The 21635-nt window shown below is 48.7% G+C and overlaps 1 protein-coding gene across 3 annotated transcripts in view; it reads left to right on the top strand.

Annotated features, from left to right (window-relative positions):
- LOC142582172 (uncharacterized) overlaps positions 1-21635 on the top strand; it is a 673231-nt gene that overhangs the window by 484172 nt on the left and 167424 nt on the right. For all 3 annotated transcript variants that reach the window (XM_075691569.1, XM_075691568.1, XM_075691570.1), the window contains exons 2-3: positions 6004-6209; positions 8670-8805. In XM_075691569.1, the coding sequence (XP_075547684.1) occupies positions 6004-6209; positions 8670-8805 (342 nt within the window). The remainder of the gene's footprint in view (positions 1-6003; positions 6210-8669; positions 8806-21635) is intronic.

Here is a 21635-nt window from a genome sequence, read left to right as displayed (position 1 = left end):
GCCTAGACACTCCCGGAGGAGTTTCTGCGTGATAGTTGTTGTTTTTGCTAGCTAGCTTCCTGTTTCCGATTCCTTTCCGTTTTTCTTTTTGCATGCGCGATGCCTGTAGCTAGTGTTATCTGCACGCGGAGTTCTGGCATTTACTTCTGCTCTTTTGGACGCCTCGGCCCCAGCATGCAAGTGTAATATTGTTCAAGAATGGTGGATCACGCTGCGGGAACCAGGTGAGCCTGAACGTTTCGGCCGTCACGTTGCATGATACACGGAGCAGAGGTGCTGTCTTTAAGGTGGCGCTATCGCTTTCCTTATCAACTCGATTCAAGTTGAGAATACCATGAGAATATGTGCGCGTGTGGGAGCGCGCGCGTTTTACTATGTGTGTATGTACATTTGTGCTTTTATAGCGAAGCTTTATATGGCTAACCGATTCGTCCGTAGGTCTGTCGCCTGTACGCCGAAAGCTCCTCCGGCGTTACCGAATGCGCATGCGCGAAATAAGAGAGGCGCGCAATTGGCTGCGCCAGTAGTGCCGTCTTTGCTCTTTGTGGCAGCCGAGCGCACCCAGCAGTTTTTCTCCGGCTCTTAAATGGGTAGGTCGCGCGTGATACATACTCCTGAGGAGAAGGCAGTTTTCGATCAGCAGTGCCGGCCGAAGACCCGGAAACCAGCTTGTGTACGCCATGCCGAGGCTGCAGCCCTGGCACAAGAACAGGCTCGTGCAGCCGAGCGGAAGCAGCAACTGCCTACCGGCAGCCTACCAAGCCGCGATTCAATGAACAGTGGGGATTAACCCAGTGATAAACACCGGCCACGGCCGCACGTTTCAGCTTCGCAGGTTAACCATCTGTACGGAGTGCTTCGATGGGGATTGTTTTCATTGAAGCTTGCGCATGAAAGCTTTCATGTGTGTGTCCATGTACATCTATAGTTTTGTTGCAGCAGCGCTTGTGGGGCTTTGACATTGGTAAGCGCTCAGGTTGGCACAAACGCGCGACTGATTCATCGGCGACACCAGACACGGGGATTGCGGAGGGGAGAACAATCGCCATCTCTCGTCACTCCCACACGTGTTTGGTGGACCTTAACGCGACAGCATTAAATGCCCCTTGTCACAGAAAATCCCGTGTCAGCGCCGGCGTCTCCGGTCGCCAATTGTTTTCTCGAACCATCCATCCCCACACACACAGACCATCTGCATGGCGCAGAGGCGTTACTGAACTAATTGAATGTGTGAAAATAAAATCTGTCAGAAAATTGGTAAAGTGCGACTTAAACACAACTTACAGACCTGAGGGCGTCGGATTGTGATTTGAATATACGAGGAAACATAATTCTGTTACACGGAAACCAAAACGTACACCCGTTCTAGCACGATAGCGTTTTCCAGCTGCCGTTTGGGGTCTGTCTTGGTAGGAGCGGCGCAGCCCGATGGGTTTCTTGCAACACCGCCAAAAAAAAAAAGTTGCAGTGACGTTTCAGTTCGTGAACGCGGGTGACGAGCAAGTGTGTGTGTGCTATAGCACACATGACACTATCGGCCCTCAGTGCGCCTTGACGCCTACACCGACCGCATCGGAGATCGTATTCAAGAGAGAGCTCGCGCGGTCTAGCCATACGCAGCAGCCGCCACAGTGGAACGCCCCATTGTAAACAATCTATCTAACTATCTATCTTACTATCTAAATTAGTTAGCATGGTGTCAGCGCGCACAGGCAAGCGTATGAAGGTTTCACACTTGAGGACCGCGTAAACTCGGTGTCAAAGCAGTAGCCTGAGGAATCGCGGCAGCAACAGCAAGTGAAGGGACCTTAGTGCTGTCTATCGCTTCAACGGGAAGTGAATGGTGGGAACAAAGCGCACAGAAAGCTACGAGACGTCGGCCCACCTAGACTGTGCCCCAAAGCAGATCTTTCACCATAAAGCCCGCGCGACTGCGCGCGGATGTAGAACGCTTGCCCTCGCAAGGTGCCATGGTGCTATGCGCGCGACGAAATACGGCGCGCTTCCTCCCGTCGCGCACGCGAGCTTGAGCCTTCATCGTTGGCTCACCGTCGCACGCTTTGATTCTAACACACAGCGTACGGCGCGCTAGCACGATGTTACCACGAGGCAAACCCAGTTCGCATGCACCTCAACGGACACTTGCAGCAACTACGAGAGGTCAACCCAGCGCGCATCCGCCTACCTTTCTCCCCACTTCGCTCAACGTTACCTACATATTCCTCTAGGTGGCGGTACTTTGCCGCGCCGCTGAGCGCGCTCCTTAGTACTTTCCCCGGATAGCGATTCTCTACCCCTCCAGGCGGCGTATTTCCAACTGCTTGTAGGTACAGTGGGGCGCGGCACTTGCGGAGACGACGGACGTATGTATGTGCGGGTATGTATGGGCGAGTATGTGCGGGTGCGAGAGAGGAAATGTGGGGAGTTTTGCTCCTTGAAGATACGACTAGCTACTACGGAGGAGTTTCTTGGCGCGCGTTGTATGCGCTTGTCCCTAGGCGTGCCGACAGAAGTCGCGGGGCGCGGTAGTGCTGAACTTACCACCGCAGGTTGGTGGCTCGAGGCAATTATATTTATTCGATCATGTTTTAGAGCGCAGCTCTTTGGCGTCCGTTCCTGGGTTTCGCGTCGTCGTCGGCGTTGTCGTCGGCCTCGTAACCAGCTCCGCCCCCCTTTCATCCCCCCAGCGCTAGCAGCGACCGACTGATACCGCTGGATGCCGCTGACGCCGCTAGAGAGTCAAGATAACTTGACTGCATAGAACACCGTCGCCGCCATGCAGAAAGAGGAGGAAAGGGTCCCCCCCCCCCTGTTCTTGTGTGGCGGATAGGGTGCTCTTCAGTTGCCGACGCGCCGGTTATTTCACGTAGGCCCCGGCACGTCGACGAATACGTGACCACCTTCCCACGGCTAGACCTGGTTCTTAGCGCTGCGGAAGCGAGGGTATCATATTGTTTGTGTCGGCATCGGCGGCGTTGTCCCTGAAACCAACTCCGCAGCTGGGGTTGACTCACTATCGGCGTCAGCGGCATCAGTCAGTCGCTGCTATCTCTTCCCTCCTCCCTTTATCGTGTTGTCCGCTTGCTGCGCGCGCTTCTGCCCCCATCGCTTGCCGCTGGGTGTACACGCCGCCCCCCTCCCCCCTCTTCCTGCGAGTATCCGGTTGTCAAAGCGCCGGCTCGAACTTAATTCCTTTCTTCGCTCCTCCTCCAATGCAACCCCTGTGCGGTGGCAATCAGAGAGCCAGATCGGTGGCGGCGGATCTGTATATGTGCACCGCCCGAGCCGAAATTGCCGCTGCCGTTCGCCCTGTGCGGTGGCAATCAGAGAGCCAGATCGGTGGCGGCGGATCTGTATATGTGCACCGCCCGAGCCGAAATTGCCGCTGCCGTTCGCCACTGCGAAATTATCTGCCAGTTCTTTCTGAGCCATGAGCGAGACGACCGATGGAAGTCCTCCGTCTGCTGCTGCTGCTGCTGCTGCTAAACGAGCTGCCAGAGCAGAGGCCCAGCGCCGTCGCCGTCAGAATCCAGAGGTGCGTGCCGCCGAAGCAGAAGCTTACCGTCGCCGCCGTCGAGATGATCCAGGAGTACGGGAAATATAAAAAAAAATTCTGTGATAGCGCATACATGTGTTGCTCGATTTCTTTGCCTCAATCTATCGAAAAGGTGAAACAGCTTATTTGCTGCGCTCAAATTTCGCATTAGGAAGTAACGTAATCGTCGGTAATTTTTTTTACTAATGAAAACAACGTGTCATTATTTTGCATTATTGGCGGCTCCTGCAGGACACCAAAGCGGCAACGCGGACATCGAAGCTAGAAGCCGGACTGGCCCGTGGGTTGGGGCTCGCAGAGGCCTGCGCGTGCCAGGGGAGTATAAGATCGGCTGTCTGCTATCGCGGACAGCCGATCTTATACTCCCTTGGCACGCTTCGGCCTCTGCGGCTCCAACCCACGGGCCGCCCTGCTTCCAGCTTTGATCGCCCCGCTACCGCTTGGGTGCCCCGGAGATCCTGCGCCGCCTGCTTTAATATAACCTCAGGTGCACTCCTGAGGCCTCCGTTTGCTGGTTACATGTGCCCTTCTGGAGCAGTGCTTGTAAAGAATACGATCTACCGCCGCGACGAAAAAAGCGACCCGCGACTTGTACAACACCAGTCAGAACATTGTCTCTTCAGACACAGCGATCACCAAGTGGCGTCCGCGCCCATTGCCTTACCACGCGGGCAGCCAGCGGCGGAGCGTATAAACCAACTCGACCGCACTGCGCAATGCCAGCATGTCTAGGGGACAAATGAATACAATGCGCGTTAAGAAACATCCTCCGTAGTACCTAGGCGGAGTCATATATTCAAGGAGCAAAAGCCCCCAGATTTTCTTTCTCGCGTTCGCTTTTACTCGCGCCTGCGCAGAAACGTCGAGCTCCGTCAAAAGTGCGATGCCCCGGCGCACCTACTAGCAATTCCAAAAACGCCTCCAGGCGCCTTCTTCGTTCGCTTGCTTCGCGGCCTCACACAGACACCGCCGATTTGAAGAGCTCGCCAGTTACGCTTGCGCGCATAGCCTTCGTGCATAGCGTTCACCGCGAGAGTTTCAGGAAAACATTGCGGTTACTTAGGCTTCAGATGCCGGAAGCGTGAGAAGCAGTCAGGGATTTTCGAATGATAACGCGTTCCACTCTCAAAGGCGAAGCTTAAGCGTCCTCCGTAATATTGTCGACACTAACTTCACCGGAATGCGGCGTGTCCATTGTCTCCATGCTGCTTGCATTTCTCCCTTTCCAGGCCAGGAGGAAACCATTGAGGCACCCTAAATGAGCTAGGATAAATTGGCGCGATGCGTAACTTGAGCGTCGTTTAGCCAGTCAAACTTCTGTACGGGTCGTTTGAGCGTGTTCATTTGCTGCAGTTACGGGACTTCTACAATGATTTAGGAAGACTCCAGCTCCATCCACGTTTGAAATACGGGAAGATCTCCCGACTTCTCACAACGCGACATATTGATTAAAAACCATGTGCAAAAGTTTGTGGGTCGGCTGCTATGCCGGCCTGTCTTTTTTTAAAGAAAAACTCTCCTAATTGGTCAACATTTCTTCTTTGTGATCTGCTTCCCCCATGTTCTCCCAATCTCCACTGCAGTACTGCAAATAAATTACGGCAAAAGTGGGAAACAAAATCACTTTCGGTAAAAGTAGTTCAAAGCACAGAACATACCACCTGCAGTGCTTCGTGGGTATATAATAAGTTTCGTAAAGCCGCGGCACGGAAGCTGTGTCTTCATTTTATTGCAGGAACAAAAGTACAAATAATGTAGCATTATCTGGAGAAACTCTCTTCTGAAATGGAGCAGTACTTACTCCACTTGTAGCACCTCAGGAACCCTTTCTATAGATGAAGTAATGTTTGCTTCATATGAAACCACAAGATCCCTTGTAAGTATGCAAGTAATATTCACTGCAACCTGAACACTTGAAAACTCCTTCAAGAAATGAATATTCACTCCAATCACGATACCTAAATACCCCTTCTGGAAATGAAGTATTATTGGAAAACCTTAGAAACTCCTGCGAGAAATGAAGTAATACGTACTATATTTGAACACGATACGAACTCTTGTGATGTATGGAATGAACTAAAACTCCATGTGAATGGACTATAGTGAATTCTCATTTGAGAATGCGCTATGCGACGAGGCATTTACTCCCATGTGGGATTATTTCTTTTTAGTGTGTACTTTACCGGAAACCTAAAGGCAGCCCTGTTTGGGATGGCCTTTTGTACTTCATCGTGCTTCGCATTTGTCAGTTTCACTCATTAGCCGTAGATATTGGTGGATGACGCCAAAACCACGTCTTTTCGACAGCCGGACGCGACATGAACGGGAAGTTTTGCTACCATGCTATATTTTCTTGCTGGCGTGACTGGCGTTTTTAAGTAGCGAATGCTGCGCACTCTTTCACGAGATAGCAGCTCTGCCAATTGTTTTGCATTTCACCGACGCAGTGGGCAGCGGTCTGCGCCTCCTGCGACTGGACGTTCCGTCCGTGGCGCGTAGAGGAGAACCCGTGTGGCTGAACTGCAGCTATGACCTGGAGCGCGACCAGCTCTACTCGATCAAGTGGTACAAGAACAATGTCGAGATCTATCGGTACCTGCCCAGCGAGACGCCTCGGGTGAAGGTCTACAACATGCCCGGCATACACATCGACGTGAGCACAGTCTTGGTTTACGCCTTCATATTGTACTTGCAAGGTGACCGTCAGGCCGTTTGCGGTGTGCTTCGCAGTAAGGCGATGACGGAGCGGGTCTGTCTTAAGCCGCGGAAAATGGTGATGGCCTCAGCTAATAGACATATTTCGTGTAAGGACTCCGGCAACCACCCGGAATGTGGGGCAAGATTTTTGTGGAAATGGAAAGACCACAATCTAAAAATTAAGTTCTGAGGCTTCACGTGCCAGAACCACGTTATGGTTATGAGGCACGCCGTAGTGAGGGACTCCCGATTAATTTTGACCACCCGGATTTCGTTAACGTGCACCAAATGCACGCTTCACTGACTTTTTTGCATTTCATCGAAATGAGGCCGCCGCTGCTGGGATTCGATCCCGCGCCCTCTGGCTTAGTAGTGCAACGACGTAACCACTACTCCACCACAGCGGGTAAGACCACGATTTATAGTAATAGAATGGAAGATGTTTGTGGATTACGCAGGAATTATAATTCTTGAATTCGCACACAAATTCGCGAAAAGCGGTATTTCTCGACGCTTGAAACTGAAGTATAGGGCTGGATTTCTACGAGATCACTGATTATCGTCGTAAGTCGGCTGCTATTTAGTGTACTAAACGCACTGCTTGAAATCAATATTCTGTATACTTGGCAAGTTTGTTCTGTGCGTGTCACTATCTGGGGAAACTGAACGCCTGCAGGCGGCGCTCTATACGCGGCAGTGCAGAAGGACCGCGGCGCCCCGCACTCTGTGGCTGCGTCCGTTAAGCTTGTTAAGTCCTGATCACGCGTTCGAGCTCCATTTCGCTCAGGTTTCCAAGCATGCATGCGAACGCCGACATGCTGAACTGTGTATCACGCGTTGAGGTGCATTCCAATAGAAACTTCATTTCTCGTACTAAAAGTTGGCTTGCCGAAAAGAAGTTGGCTTGACTTCTGTATAACGAAAACGGTTGAACAGGACAGCAAACCATCAGAGAACGTAGCTACTATTATGTGCAGAAATAATTTAGCAGTTCAGGAAGCATGAACTACATGAACATGAGCTTGATAAACGAAAGTATGATTTCTTACGGCTATCGACACACTTCTGTTTTCCACCAATGCTCGTTTACTATAGCTATCGCACTCACCTTCAGCAGAGGAAAGCATCATCCTCCGTAATTATTCCTGGCGTTGTCCCACGGTGTTCAGGCGGCAAATACGTTCCAAGGTCCATGGCAGTGGCGTAACATTGCCGTGAACGGGATAGCAGCGCCCGGGATAAGCGGTGACTCGCTGTGACTCGCTGCACTTTGCATGCTTTGTACGTTGCTTCGGGTGACCGCGCCACGTGTACGGGAAAAGTACATTTCATTTCCCATGCTTCGCGGTGTGCCTGAGACACTGTGAAAAACGACCAACCTTCAGCGTTTCTTCTGACTTCGACTGGCGATGTGTCACAGGCGAGAAGCCGAAACGCCTGCGCAGAATCTTGGCGCCGGTGTTCTGGTGGTGTCGACGCAGAGCGACTCTGTTCAATCCTTGTGGTATTGGCGCGCATACTTTGCCCAACAGACCCATAACAGAGCAAGAGTAGGAATAGCTGTATGACCTGCAGCAGGATGTGCTCGCCTGAGTGCCCAGTACAACTATGAGGCTCCTTGTTGCTCACTAGCAGATCATGGACCTTCATCGCTCCCCCTCCCCGCAAGATATCAGCGAGCGTGCTGATTTTTCTTTATCACCAAAGCCGCACATATTCAGAGCATAATTTGCACTACGGTAAATAAAACAGCGTAAAGAAAAAGAACGGCTGTGATTTAGACTGCACGAAACGGGGTAAACAAATTACGTAATGACTTGGCATGAACCAAAGTAAATCAAGCAAAACGTCAAATTGGGTGAGCTGATGGTGACTCCTTTTGCGAAGGCTCTGTAACGCTGCTTGGGATAGAGCTCAGACGTACCCTGAGTCAAGGAAAGCATTTGTTTACGCTTGTTAACATCGGGACGCCACACTGAACGCCCATCTAGAGTACGTCTAAGGATTACTTGCGTGTGCAGTCGCCTTACGTATTGCGTACGCAGCAGCTGCGGACGCTAAACTGAAACGGTCGAGTCATAACATTGTTCGCGGAGCACGTCCTGTATATACACCGAGTGCTTGGTCGCTAATAGATAGCAGCGCGGCGCCCGTGCAGGAATTGTTTCGAAGTGCGGGTAAATCTGCCGACTCAGTCAGTAAGTAGGTGAGGTCAGCTGCAGTGTCCACATTACTGCAAAATTTCGGTGAGGAAGAGCGGGCAGCGGCTTAGTAGCACGCGCTCAAGCGCCTAGAAATGTTTTGGGATGCCATGAAGACGTAAGAAAAACGCTTGCCGTTTTCCAATGGTTTCCTTTTTTTGTGGTCTTTCTTACCTAGCTCTATCGTTGTTTTTTCGTTCGTTTTTCGCTCGCAGGTGTCTCGCTCCAATATCAGCGACCTCTACCTAAACGACACCGATCTCAATTCAGAGGGCAAGTATCGTTGTGAGGTCTCTGCCGAGTCGCCGTCGTTCCAGACAGAGCGCGCCCAGCAGGAGATGCTCATGTACGGTAAGCACGAAATTTGATTTATTGCCGCACATCGCCGTTTTTTATCTTGCTTAAGAAAACAGGAAGGATCTCGACAGCCTGGCAACGTAGCTTGCCCACGTTGCTTATGCAGAGACGGGTGCGCTGAGACGGTTGGTTCTTTTTCAATGGAGATATACAGTATGTTTCTATCTGACATAAGGAAAGGTGACGTGGAGCAAACGTAGTATACGTGACCGCTACAGTATTGACACGTGTACTTGTTTATCCTTTTCACGGGGACCGCGTTTCAATCGCTAAAATCTTAATGTCATCGCTCAGTGCGAGACGCGATTCGAATGTTAAAGCCTATTCTGTCTGTTGTCTATGTTCTCGCCGAATCTTGCGTAATCGGATTGCATGCGCGACACGAATTCTGCAGTACTTTCTGGAAGGGACGCGGGCGCCAGCGATTACGCTGGAACCATCAATGAATCATGTATAGAAGCCGACGCGCTTGCACTCGCCGCTATCGCTGTGACATATGTGTCAGTTGTGTTGTGGGCACAACTTCGTCCCAATAAAGAGTGTTTCGTGACTCGCAGTTGTGCCACCACCTTATTCTTCACTGTCACTACAGCGTGACAATATATATATATATATATATATATATATATATATATATATATATATATATATATATATATATATATATATATATATATATATATATATATATATATGATAGAGAGAGAGAGAGCGATAGCAAAGTTTCTACCAAATTTCTTCACTACGCAGAAATTGCCGTTCTGAGCGTTTTAATGATGCCATCAGGCAGCTGTCATCGTCTAAGCATCGAATGCATTCAGTACTTCTTGTACGTGCGGGCCGCCGCCTACATTCAAGTGCCGCAATCCTTCTATGAAGCCCATTACTGTGCACTCGCATGAAACTCTAACTTTGCTGAGACAGAGCCATCACTGGAAGCACATGATGAAGCTACATCCGCTATGGCATTGTCTAGTGATCCAAAATCCAGAATTCCAAACCACATCAATTCAGATTATGGTGCCATTCACGCCAGTCAATGAAAGAACGCAGCTATTACTTCCAGCGCCGATATGAAGCAGACTGCCCTTCCTGCGAAGACACCAGAAGGAAACCACGAACAGCATGCGCTCTTTTCACAAAGAAGACAATGCACTTTCAGGGGCTACGGATGAGTCATGTGCATTTGGAGATCAAACCACTTTCCACGTCGCAAGTCCTAAGCGTCGCATCCTGCCAGATGACAGTAGCACCCATTCGACATGTCGCTGTAGCAGACTCAGAAGAGTCTTCTCTGAAGCCTCGTACAATACTTTCGCCACCAAACAAGCCTCCCAAAAGCGCGCAGTGTACCAGCTACCCTCAGATCACAAGGTAAAATTGCGAAACAAGTCAAACACATATTCTGATGGAAATGCTGCCTCAGAAGCTCTCGCAGCAACATCAGAAATCTCAACATAAACTGCATCAGCAGCTTAACTTACCACGACGGCAACTTCAGCGCAGGCAACGACGAAGAGAATCGCCAAAAACACGGATGCGACAAAAAACACGTGAACTCGGCAGCCAACATCAGAAACGAGACGATTCACGTGCCATCGGTACATCTCATGTGGTGAGCGCAATGTCTTGAAGAAAACTCTCAACATGCATCCTTTCGTCCGCGCTACCTTCAAGAGCAATCACCACTCCTGCTACTTCAAGGCGCCTGAACTGTACTCAGTTGTGTCAAGAGCTGAACGAGTACGACAATCAGTGCCCGCGAGTTACGTCGCATGTAGACGTCGTCCGGATCGAAACATTCAGGCCCGTCTCCCAGAGTTATGCTGCACGTGACCGGACTGCTATACTTCTGAACTTTAATCAGTATACAGATCTAAATGGGGGCCCGGGGCCAACTGCACCTTTGGATATTTTGTTATTTTGTATACTACCACTGCTCCTTCTTGTCTTGCTCGCTGCGCGCGCTCTTTTGGGGGGGGGGGAGAATGTGTAACGGAGGACAGAAGGGCGCTGTCTGAAAGGAGAGGAAGACGAAGAATGACGGCAGTGTTCGGGCGACCATGTTTGTATCCGTCCGCAACCTCCTGAGTCGCGTCACACTATTCGTCTACCTCTTTCTGCACGGTTGCACCGCACCGCCCTTGCGTGATTCGTCACACGCCTCGACCTCCCCCCGAGAGAGTGCGAGCAACACGCAACATACGAGGGAACTAGGAGGTGGTGGTAAAGGAAAAATAAAGAAGCGCAGTTAGTCCAATGTCCCACGATAGTTCTGTAACCTCATCGGCTTCATAGAAAAGTGCAGCTGTCCGAGAACCTCCACCAGGCTGACTGTAGCGTCCAGCGTGACATATGAGTCGCACATGAATACGGCTAGTACCACAGCATGTGTTGTGGTCGCAAATGAATGAGGCAGGGACGACAGGATAAAGACCTGGCAGTCACCTCATCAGCCTCAAATCATCATGCAAGTGCTCAACACAACGGCGTGAACCAGAGCGCACAGATCCACCACCGACACCGACCAGCATCATGATCGCATCTTCGCAAGTCATGGACATGCCCAAGTACACCGGATCAGCGGACGATGGGCCAGTGAAAGATTCGCTCCCCCTCTTTGAGTTCCATGCATCTGCTGCATCATGGTCGGAACGGGATATGGTCACCTACATCAATGACTACGTCACCGGTGAGGCATTTCGGCTCTACCTCACACATATCTTTAAAAACAACGAATCGTGGGGAAAAATCAAGGAAGAGATGATCAGTCGATTTCACTTATACGTTGTAGACTCCTCCATTTTCCAACAGCTAGAGACATTTCAACTGTGTCGCCGCAGTCACCCGCAACTTCCACTTAGTAATCGGCATCAGTGCCAGACAAAGTCTCGTATGAGGAGACCATCGATGAGTTCCCCATGTCATGTCTCGCGAGACGACCACGCCCATGTACATGTCTAGCATGATGATGATTGCCGCATAGCCTTCTTCACTATCTACGTCCTCGACGTAGATGGTGACGCCGCAGGAATTATGTTCCTGTATATATATATATATATATATATATATATATATATATATATATATATATATATATATATATATATATATATATATATATATGCGTGTGTGTGTGTGTGTGTGCGTGTGTGTGTGTGTACTGCTAAAATGCGCTATGCAATATGCTTGTTTTTGTGTGAGCGTTGTTCCGCTGATTTTTATCTTAGTTGGTCATGTACCAACTGGTGAAGCACTTCGCCTTGTGTGCAGACCTTCAACCTCACCACGCATGGGACGCTCATACGCCGTTGATGCCATGACCGCACGACGGCGACGGTGCTAATGCACCGGTCCTGGTATGCGTCGCGCTTGCGTCTCGCGTCCCTCGCCCGATCATCGTCGGCGCATTCGCTCAACGGCGCCGCTCGCACCAACGCTCTTCCTCACGCGCGGCTCGACGCGTGGCAGTTGCTTTTCTTAGTTTATTCGCTAGAGCGCCGCATAGGTGGCCGACGAAGAGCGATCGCCGCGGCATTGCGCAATGTCGGGAGAGCGCTTGTGGCGAGGAGTATACACAACTTGGGAAAGAGGGGTTGGCGGTGGAGAGGAACATACATTGTTGGTCTTTGCATCCAAGCAGACGAGATCCGCCAGAGCATAGCCACAAACAGCTTCGCTGTAAAACACTGGCATTCACTCACAGAGAACTTGAGATACAGTGTGTAGCAGCATCGACGTCGGGGAAGATCAGGCGAACGGCGGTTGACCAGGGACAGGCCATCGCCCAGGAAGCGAAGCGTGCGCGTGGCTCAAATCACGCGCAGCCGGCGCGAGGGCCACGTGATTTATCCGCCGAGAAAAGACCGTCAGCTAGGGCTTTGTGATCAGTAAAAATATCCTCCTGTTTATTCTAGCTCATCATCACTTACTTTGCATGCCACAAAATGGACCACAAACAGCGGACATGGCTGACAACCCACAATGCTCCCAATGATCAGTGCGTAACCGCCGTAACAGATGACAGTGATCGAACAGCCCCTGCACCACAGCTCAACGTGGCTGCTCCCTCGCTGAGGTTACCCTAATACTGGCCAGCAGACTTCCAACTCTGGATCGCTCAAATACACAGCTAGTTCGCCATCGCGCGAGTCACTTCGTAGACTCAAAAATTCAATCATCTGGCATCCTCGCTGCTGCCCGAGATTGCCATCGAGCTTCGTGACGTGATCCTTCAACCCCCGGCGACAGACCCTTTCGACATCCTCACGAGCGAACTCGCCAAAGGCACAATGTAGGAACAGCGATGGCTACAGCAGTTTCTCCAAACTAAAGAACTCTGGGATCGCAAATCTTCGCAGCTCCTGCATCGTTTTCAACAGCTCCTTGGAGACAAGGCAACCACCTTCGGTCAAGATTTGCTTCGAGAATTGTTCCTACGACGTTCGCTCACTTCCGTCTGCATGGTTCTGGTCGACCGCTATCAGTTTTCCCGTGTCCCAGCTAGCCCAACTTGCCGACTCCGTCATGGACGCATTGGTTTCACTTGTGGAACGCTCAGATAAATCCACGTACTACCTTCGCCCTCCCTACCAAGCCCACGTGGTAAATTCCGCGAGCAGATCTGCAAACTGCCAGACTAGATCGCGCTCTATCACTCGACGCCAGCGCTCTTCATCTTTCTCGCGCACCCGCTTGCCGTCCTCATTAGGGCAAGACGAATGCTGGTACTATTTATTGTACCTTCGGTGATGCAGAGCGAAAGTGCACGGCACGCTGTAGTTTTCGGGGAAACTTCCTGCAGCGCCATCAGAAGAAGCGAGTGGTGCGAGTGCCGACGCCAGCCGCTTATTCTTCGTGGCGGACGAAGCCACAGGCCTGCGTTTTCTCGTGGATACTGGTGCGGATGTCAGTGTCATCTCATTCCCAGCTCTGATTCGCAAGCCTCGGCAAGTCCCATGAAGCCTACAAGGTGTCAATGAAGACCCCCATTCCCACCTATGGGGAACAAGCACTGTCCCTCAACATAATCTTCCGCAGGACATTTCGATGGATTTTACAGTGAAGCCGTATACCTCTACCATCCAAGGAACTTTTCTTGTCGTTGGTGTGGTAAGCAAAAGCTCCCATACATGGGCCGATCCCGAAGATGTGCAATACCGGCCCGACCCACGGTGGAGATGAAGCAGGCGTTAAGCACTCCCCAAACGTTGGCCGATACCGAAGGCAGTGCAATACCAGCCCGACCCGCGGCGTAGGTGAAGCAGGCGTTAAGCACTCCCCATACGTGGGCCGATCCGAAAGAAAGTGTAATGCCCGGCAAACCCGCGGCGTAAGTGAGGAGGCGTTAAGCACTCCCCATACATGGCCCGATCCCGAAGATGGTGCAATGCTGGGCCTACCCTAGGCGGAGATGCAGTTCGCCATTAAAGGGCTCACATACACAGCTTCGCTGGTAATCGTTCTTCACAAAGTGGAAGGGCACCGAGTTTTTTTTTCTAATTGCTGATCGTGGTCTACCCCGTCTTGGCTGCGGATTTCCTGCGCCACTACAATCTCTTAGTTGACATGCATCGCAAACACCTCGTTCATGCTACGACACACCTTTCTGTGCTTGCTATAGCGTCGCGAGTGCCACTTCCGGCGGTCAACGGCGCATTGCCGAAGTCAGTTTGCATAAAACTGCTCGAGCAATTCCCATACCTTCTTCGACCGGCCAACTTACTTTTGCCGGTCAAACATGACGTCACCCACCATATCATCACAACGGGCCCGCCCGTCCACGCTATAGAGCTCGTCGTTTATCACCTGATCTCTGCAAGATAACACGCCGTGAATTTGTACACATGCTCCAACTCGGATGGATGGATGGATAAAACTTTATAGGATCTATTTAAATGTGGTTGAACCGTTAGACGTCCGGGAGCCCGCTGGCCGACATCTCTAGGCAAGCACGGTCCACCAGCCAGAGCTGGTCATCCGAGCGAGTGGGCTCGATATCGTGTGGCCTTCCTCAAGCCCTTATTCATCTCCACTGCACATGGAGCCCAAGGCGTCTCCTAGAGACTATTGGCCGTGCGGAGATTACCGTATGCTCAACAATGCTACTTTGACGGACCGTTACCGACTTCCGCACATAGCAGATTTCTCTGCACCGCTGCGTGGAGCAACAATTTCCTCCAACATCGACCTGTTGAAGGCTTAGTATCAAACTCTTGTGGAACCAGCGCATACTCCCAAGACGGCAAACTCCTCAAAATATCGTTCCGGCTACCTTCACGGCTCCATCAATAGACGGGGAGGAGGGGGAGGGCACCTGTAGCAGTATCGAGGTCGAGGAACAAGAGGAGAACGGTGGCTGGCTAGAGACAAGTCATTGACTAAGACGCGAAGCGGGCACGTGCAGTTCACGCGCAGCCGGCGCGTGGGCAAGGCGATTTATCCGCCCAGGAATTACTGTCAGCTAGAACCTTCTGCTCAGTAAAAATATGCTCCTGTTTATTGTGGCTCATGGTCCTCACTGATTTTGCACGTCACAAATGTAAACAAGTACAGAAAGGTCTTGATGTGGTACACGAATACGTGCAGTCCGCTGGACTGCAGAAATCTCGCTACGTAAACGTTGCCAACAAAGCTGGAAGTCAGTTTGTGATACCGACTTCCATCTGAAGGTTGGCTCATCGCTGATTCCTCATATTGAACAGCTGCGGGTTCTTGTCCTGGAACGTCACCAGTAGAGGTCTTTCGTGAAGTGAATCAAGAAGATATCAAGAAGAGTAGATAAGCAAGACATCAGCGGGAACAGTTCACCATTTTCGCAACATTTCGCCACGAAGTGGTGGGGCCGCACTGAGGTGGCCCGTTGCCTCGTGCGCATTATATATCAAGCGCATTTCTTATCACTGATGGCTCAACAGTGCGACAAACTAGAGGATATCAATAGAAGTGCCATGAGAGAAATTACGGCACTCCCTCGTCTAACACCTATACCAACAATACAAGAGCACGCACAGCTTAACACCATTTCTGAGCTCGTTGACCAGCGACAGCAATAGAGAAAGCTTAAAAGATGCGACATAATGACAGTCGCGGCGCTCCATTACTTTTTCTACTGAGATTGTGCCATGACTGTGAAGTGGACAATCTTTCAACCGCTTGCAACAAGTGAAACGACCGTACCTTTGGGAAGCTGTGTGGTATACACGGACGCAGCGGTTAACGCAAAAGGGGGACAAATAGCCTTTTTAAGTCCTACACACCATGAGATCCAAGCCACTCGCAGCAATGCAACGGACTTTTCAGACCCCTTATTATTTGAGCTGCAGGCTATACACGATGCGATAGAAACACTTGTCAACTTAATGCCTAAGATCAACGAAGCCCACATCTATTCTATACTGACATCCTCGGTGCAGTTAAGAATCTCACACAAGTAACGAAAACGCTGCATATCTGTGAGCAGATATACAAAATTCATAATTCTACGCGTGTCAGCATGACTCATACATGATCATGACCACAACAATCACCTTGTGGCCCACATTGCTCACTCCTCGACACCCGTAACTCCTCCTGTTTCCCTTCCCTTTGACCCTCGCTCTGTTTTCATTGCCCGAAAAGCCATCCTCCGGAGTGACACGCCTGCCCTCGTCACCCTGCGTGCCTGCTCCCTTCCCCACAATTTTTCTCGGGTGGAGTAGGTCTCTCCCCGGAGTCTTCGGGCTGGGTGACCCTTACACCAGCCATCACTTGTGCTTGGGGTCAACCGCAAGAAGACATTGTCTAGTGTCCGAAGCGCTCCACTCCTACGTCTGCAGTGGATGCCCGCGATCAACTTGGACGTGCCCTGGGACGAAGAGAATTCGTGAAAGTGTGCTCAGGAGTTTAAAATTGAACAGTGATCAAGCTGAAGACAATGAAAGATGGACTCAGGACAACACATTTTACAAGTCATTGTTACAGTATCTCCATTAAACGGGCCTGCGTGCTTATATTTAGCTCTATTACGACGTTATGCCGCGTGGCAATCCAAGCGCAAAAAACACATAGATAGATAGATAGATAGATAGATAGATAGATAGATAGATAGATAGATAGATAGATAGATAGATAGATAGATAGATAGATAGATAGATAGATAGATAGATAGATAGATAGATAGATAGATAGATAGATAGATAGATAGATAGATAGATAGATAGATAGATAGATGCGACTATACCTTTGTCGACATCGGCGACGTCATGTCACGTGGCACTTCCAACGACTATAAGAGTACCGTTGGAGCCGTTCTTCGCCAGTGCGCATGGCAGCAGCAGACACGGCGACATGCTGAGCAATCCTTTTTGCTTTGCGCTGCAGGTTAGTGATTTTAAATGTGAACATTGTTACCGAAGTGACGACCGTTTTTTAGTGCTGCTGCCCTGCCCACTGGGTGTTCAGAGATTTCTGTCTTCTGTTTTTGCATTATCGAAAGATCTGTTGTCTTGTGGCGATATTGAATCAAATCCTGGTCCGACAGAAAAAGTGATGCTAGTGGAAATACTATCTGGCCAGACCAAGATGAATTCAACCTTGGAATACCTGCAGGTATCCCAGAACGAGATACAGGACAAACTTTCTTCTTTAACTGAGCGGATTGACGGCATTGAGGGGCAGTTATCCAGCCTGAAAGTCTTAGCCACGAAGGTACAAGATATGGAAGCCACAATATCAGAACTTCAGGGGCAGCTTACTTCAGTTAGTAACCAGATGGACGACTTGGAAAACAGAGGCAGAAGAAATAACCTGATCATTTATGGTATAGAGGAAGATAGCATGGAGTCTGGTCAGGAACTGGAAACGAAATTAACCCATGATGTTTTTCAGAAAAAAATTTGGTTTAACGGTGAGTCGCGTCGAACGATGCCATAGACTGGGGAAAAAGCAAGCAGGCCTAGTGCGACCAGTCATTCTGAGACTTCTCGACTTTCGTGAAAAAATGTCAATATTACGATCATGTCATAAGGTTAAAGGCTCCGGAATATCGATAGCCGAGGGCTATTCAAAGCGAGTTCGGGAGACACGTAAACAACTGTGGAAAAGTTGTGAGAAAGAGAAAGCAGACGTAGCCAAAGTGAAACTAATTTTCGACAAACTAAGCATTGATAACGTCTTAATTGGTTGCGACGAATCAAAGGGTTCTCGCTACAGGCTTAAAAAAATTCAAACTGACTTTTGACTAAGACATCTCCAACCCTGAAAGCATTAAATGTCAATTGTAGGAGTATACTCAACAAGACCACTCAGTTGGAGGCTCCTCTGGTCTTGCACAATCCAGATATAGCGGTCTTGACAGAGTCTTGGCTTAATCACACCATCTTTGACAGTGAGATCGTTCCCACTGGCTACAGTTCGTATCGAAAAGACCGTGATGGTAGAGGTGGGGGTGTTAGCATACTTTTTAATCATCCTTGCGAATTGTTTTAATCCCTGAAATACCCAATGTAGAGTGTATTTTCTGTACAGCTTACCATGCAAATGTTAAATGTGTTACTGCAGCAATATACCGACCCCCTAATTCCACCATTGCCGTATTTGGCGCGCTTAGGCAATTTTTGTATGCGAATGTAAAACCCGGTAATCGTATTATATTATCCGGAGATTTTAAATTGCCTAATGCCGACTGGCAAACATTCTCACTTAAAAAACATGACCCTCTAGGGGAAGCTATGCTGGACATTGCTTTTGCTTTTGACTTATTGCAAATTGTGGAACAAAACACACGAATTCAAGGCAGTTCTCAGTCAATGCTTGACCTTTTTTTGTCAGCGGATTCATTAGTGCCAAAACGAACTGCGAGATAGTACCTGGCATATCTGATCACGAGGATGTACTACTCATCGTTAATGACACCGTGTTAGATAAGAAATCTGAATGTTCATCTTACCGAAACTTCTCTCGAGCCGATGATGTATCAATTATTGATATACTTTCGCTAAATTTCGACGACTTTTCAAGTAGCATGGAAGACGCAGTGTCTTTCTGTTGCAGGTTTCAAAAAATAGTTAACGAGTGCATTGATCGTTCTGTCCCCTTGTCGACTAAAAAGAAAAATCGCAAAAAATCCCTGGATCACCCGCGAGACATTGAGGCTCCAAAGGAAAATGAAACGTGTAAAGAAACAATTTAAAATCGAAAACGTGCAGTCGGTAAAACAAAAGATGGACGAGATTTCTTTTCAGCTCAAAAGTCAAGTGCATGCCGATAAACAACGCTACTATGGTGAATCGCTACCAAGTTTCATAACCACGGCTCCAGAGAAATTTTGGCGTTCTATTTCTCCGACCTCCAAGGAATGTGATTTATTACATGTTGATGGTAAGGCAGTTCACGAAAGCAAAGAAATAGCAAATGCGTTTAACACACACTTTAAGTCCGTCTATACAAATGATAATGATGTAATACCACCTTTCGAAATGTGTGTGCCGCCTATACCCGATGTTCAAATAAGCGAACCAGGTATACTCAACATGCTTTTACAATTGAACACTAAAAAATCTTCTGGTCCGGACAACATTCCAAACACATTTTTAAAACGTTATGCAGAATGGACGTCAAAGTACTTGCACGTTCTGTTCTCAAGGTCATTGTGCGAGGAACAAGTACCGAGTGACTGTAGGACAGCCAGAGTGAAGCCATTACATAAAACAGGAAAAAAGCACTGCATTCAAAACTACCGTACAATTTCTTTAACATCTACAGTATGTAAACTTTTGGAACACATAATCCATAATCATCTCAGAATTCTTGGAAAACAATAATGTACTAACAAAGCATCAACACGGATTCAGAAAAGGCTACTCTACAATTACCCAATTAGTTTTAACAGTGCACGACTTTGCGAAAGCAATTAACAATGGAAAACAAATAGATGCTATTTTCATGGACTTTTCAAAGGCTTTCGACAGGGTCTCTCACAAAAGACTACTTTACAAATTGAGCAAGATACTGAAAAACTCCAGACTAATTAATTGGCTCACAGCATACCTTGATAGCAGAGAACAATTTGTTGTTTTTAATAATCATTCTTCTGAACGACTTCCGGTAGACTCTGGTGTTCCCCAGGGCTCGGTCCTTGGACCTCTCTTGTTCCTTTTATTCATTAATGATATGCTGCATGGTATTGCAGTTATGGCTAAGCTTTATGCAGATGACTGTGTATTGTACTCAGAGATAGACAATATTACTGACCAGGAGTTGCTGAACGATGCTTTTCGACAAATTGTCGACTGGTGCGCTGCCTGGCAAATGTCAATTAATTTCGAGAAAACAGTTTTTATGTCCATCTCACATAAGAAGCATAAACTAACGTTTCCATACGGTATTAATTACATAATTATTTCCGAAGTAACACATTATAAGTATCTAGGACTCTGGATCACAAATGATCTCACTTGGGCTAAGCACCTTGAATATGTAGTAGCTAATGCTAACCGCAAGCTTTATTTTTAAGGAGGGCTTTGAAACTTTCGGCTCCCACTGTACGCCTACTCGCATATGAAGCTGTAATTCTGCCTATGCTAGACTATGCATGTGTAATTTGGGGCCCTTTTACTGAAACTGGCACTAACAAGATAGAAATGGTGCAAAGAAAAGCAGCTCGTTTCATTTATAACAACTTCGGACGCACTCCAGTGACAGACCTCTTAACTAAAGCAAACCTGCCACCATTAATCCAAAAAAATCGTGTATCACGACTAAAATTTCTTTTTCAACCTTTTAACGGTCATTATAAGACAGATCTCACGGGAATAATTACTTTTTCATCTGGTTATGCTACTAGGCAGCGACATAGCCGAACAATAACCCCATTTAGTACACGTAATGATTGTTTTAAGTATTCCTTTTTTCCCCGAACAGTCGTTGAATCGAATCATCTAACCAATGACCAAGTTTTAAAATCATCACTTTCGGCGTTTGTTTCAAGTATTGAGCAACAATTTGTTATCTTGCTGTGCCACTGCTATGTTCAAGCTCTGTTAACCTGATTTGTATTGTTTTCGTTGCCTATGCTATAGTATTCTTTACATATGTATTGTTTCCCACCCTGCTAAAATCCCCAATGGGGATTGCAGTATTGATAAATAAATAAATAAAAATAACAGTTGGGCTTCTCAGGCAGTAGGCAAATCGCCATAGGGACGGCCGGTTGGTGTAGTATCGTCGAATGAAGGCCGCTGCATTTAGCGCGGCCGCCATGGTTACGCAGTATGCCAAGCTTAGATCCATCCATTCAGCTCATCTGGCAACACGGATTTAGCACGTCTACGTTGGCGGTCAATGTCTCCTTTTATATTCGTCAGCCACCAGCCGCTTCACTCTGTCACGACACCACTTCCACGATGACAGGCTTACGTCCGTTCTCTTTCCATATCACCTTCAGCTCGGTCGTGTGTTTCGGAATGCTGAGTTCGTGCCAAGTTGCTGCAGAAGATTCGCTTCCAGCGGGGCCGCCGTGATTGCACAGGATGCCAAGCTCGGATCCATCCATTCAGCTCATCTGGCAACATGAATTTAGCACGACTACGTTGGACATCAATGTTTCCTTTTAGATTAGTCAGCCACCAGCCGCTTCACTGTTCGACGATGACAGGCTTAATTCCATTCTCTTTTCATATCACCTTCACCTGGGTCGTGTGTTTCAGACTGCTCAGTTCGTGCCAAGTTGCTGCAGAAGATTCGCTTCCAGCGGGGCCGCCGTGATTGCGCAGGATGCCAAGCTTGGATTCATCCATTCAGCTCATCTGCCAACACGGATTTAGCACAACTACGATGGACATCAG

Source organism: Dermacentor variabilis, chromosome 5 (assembly GCF_050947875.1).
Source record: "Dermacentor variabilis isolate Ectoservices chromosome 5, ASM5094787v1, whole genome shotgun sequence".
Classification (NCBI taxonomy): Eukaryota; Metazoa; Arthropoda; class Arachnida; order Ixodida; family Ixodidae; genus Dermacentor; species Dermacentor variabilis.
The sequence above is the reverse complement of the archived record's forward strand: the minus strand, read 5'-3'. Positions and strand labels throughout refer to the sequence as shown.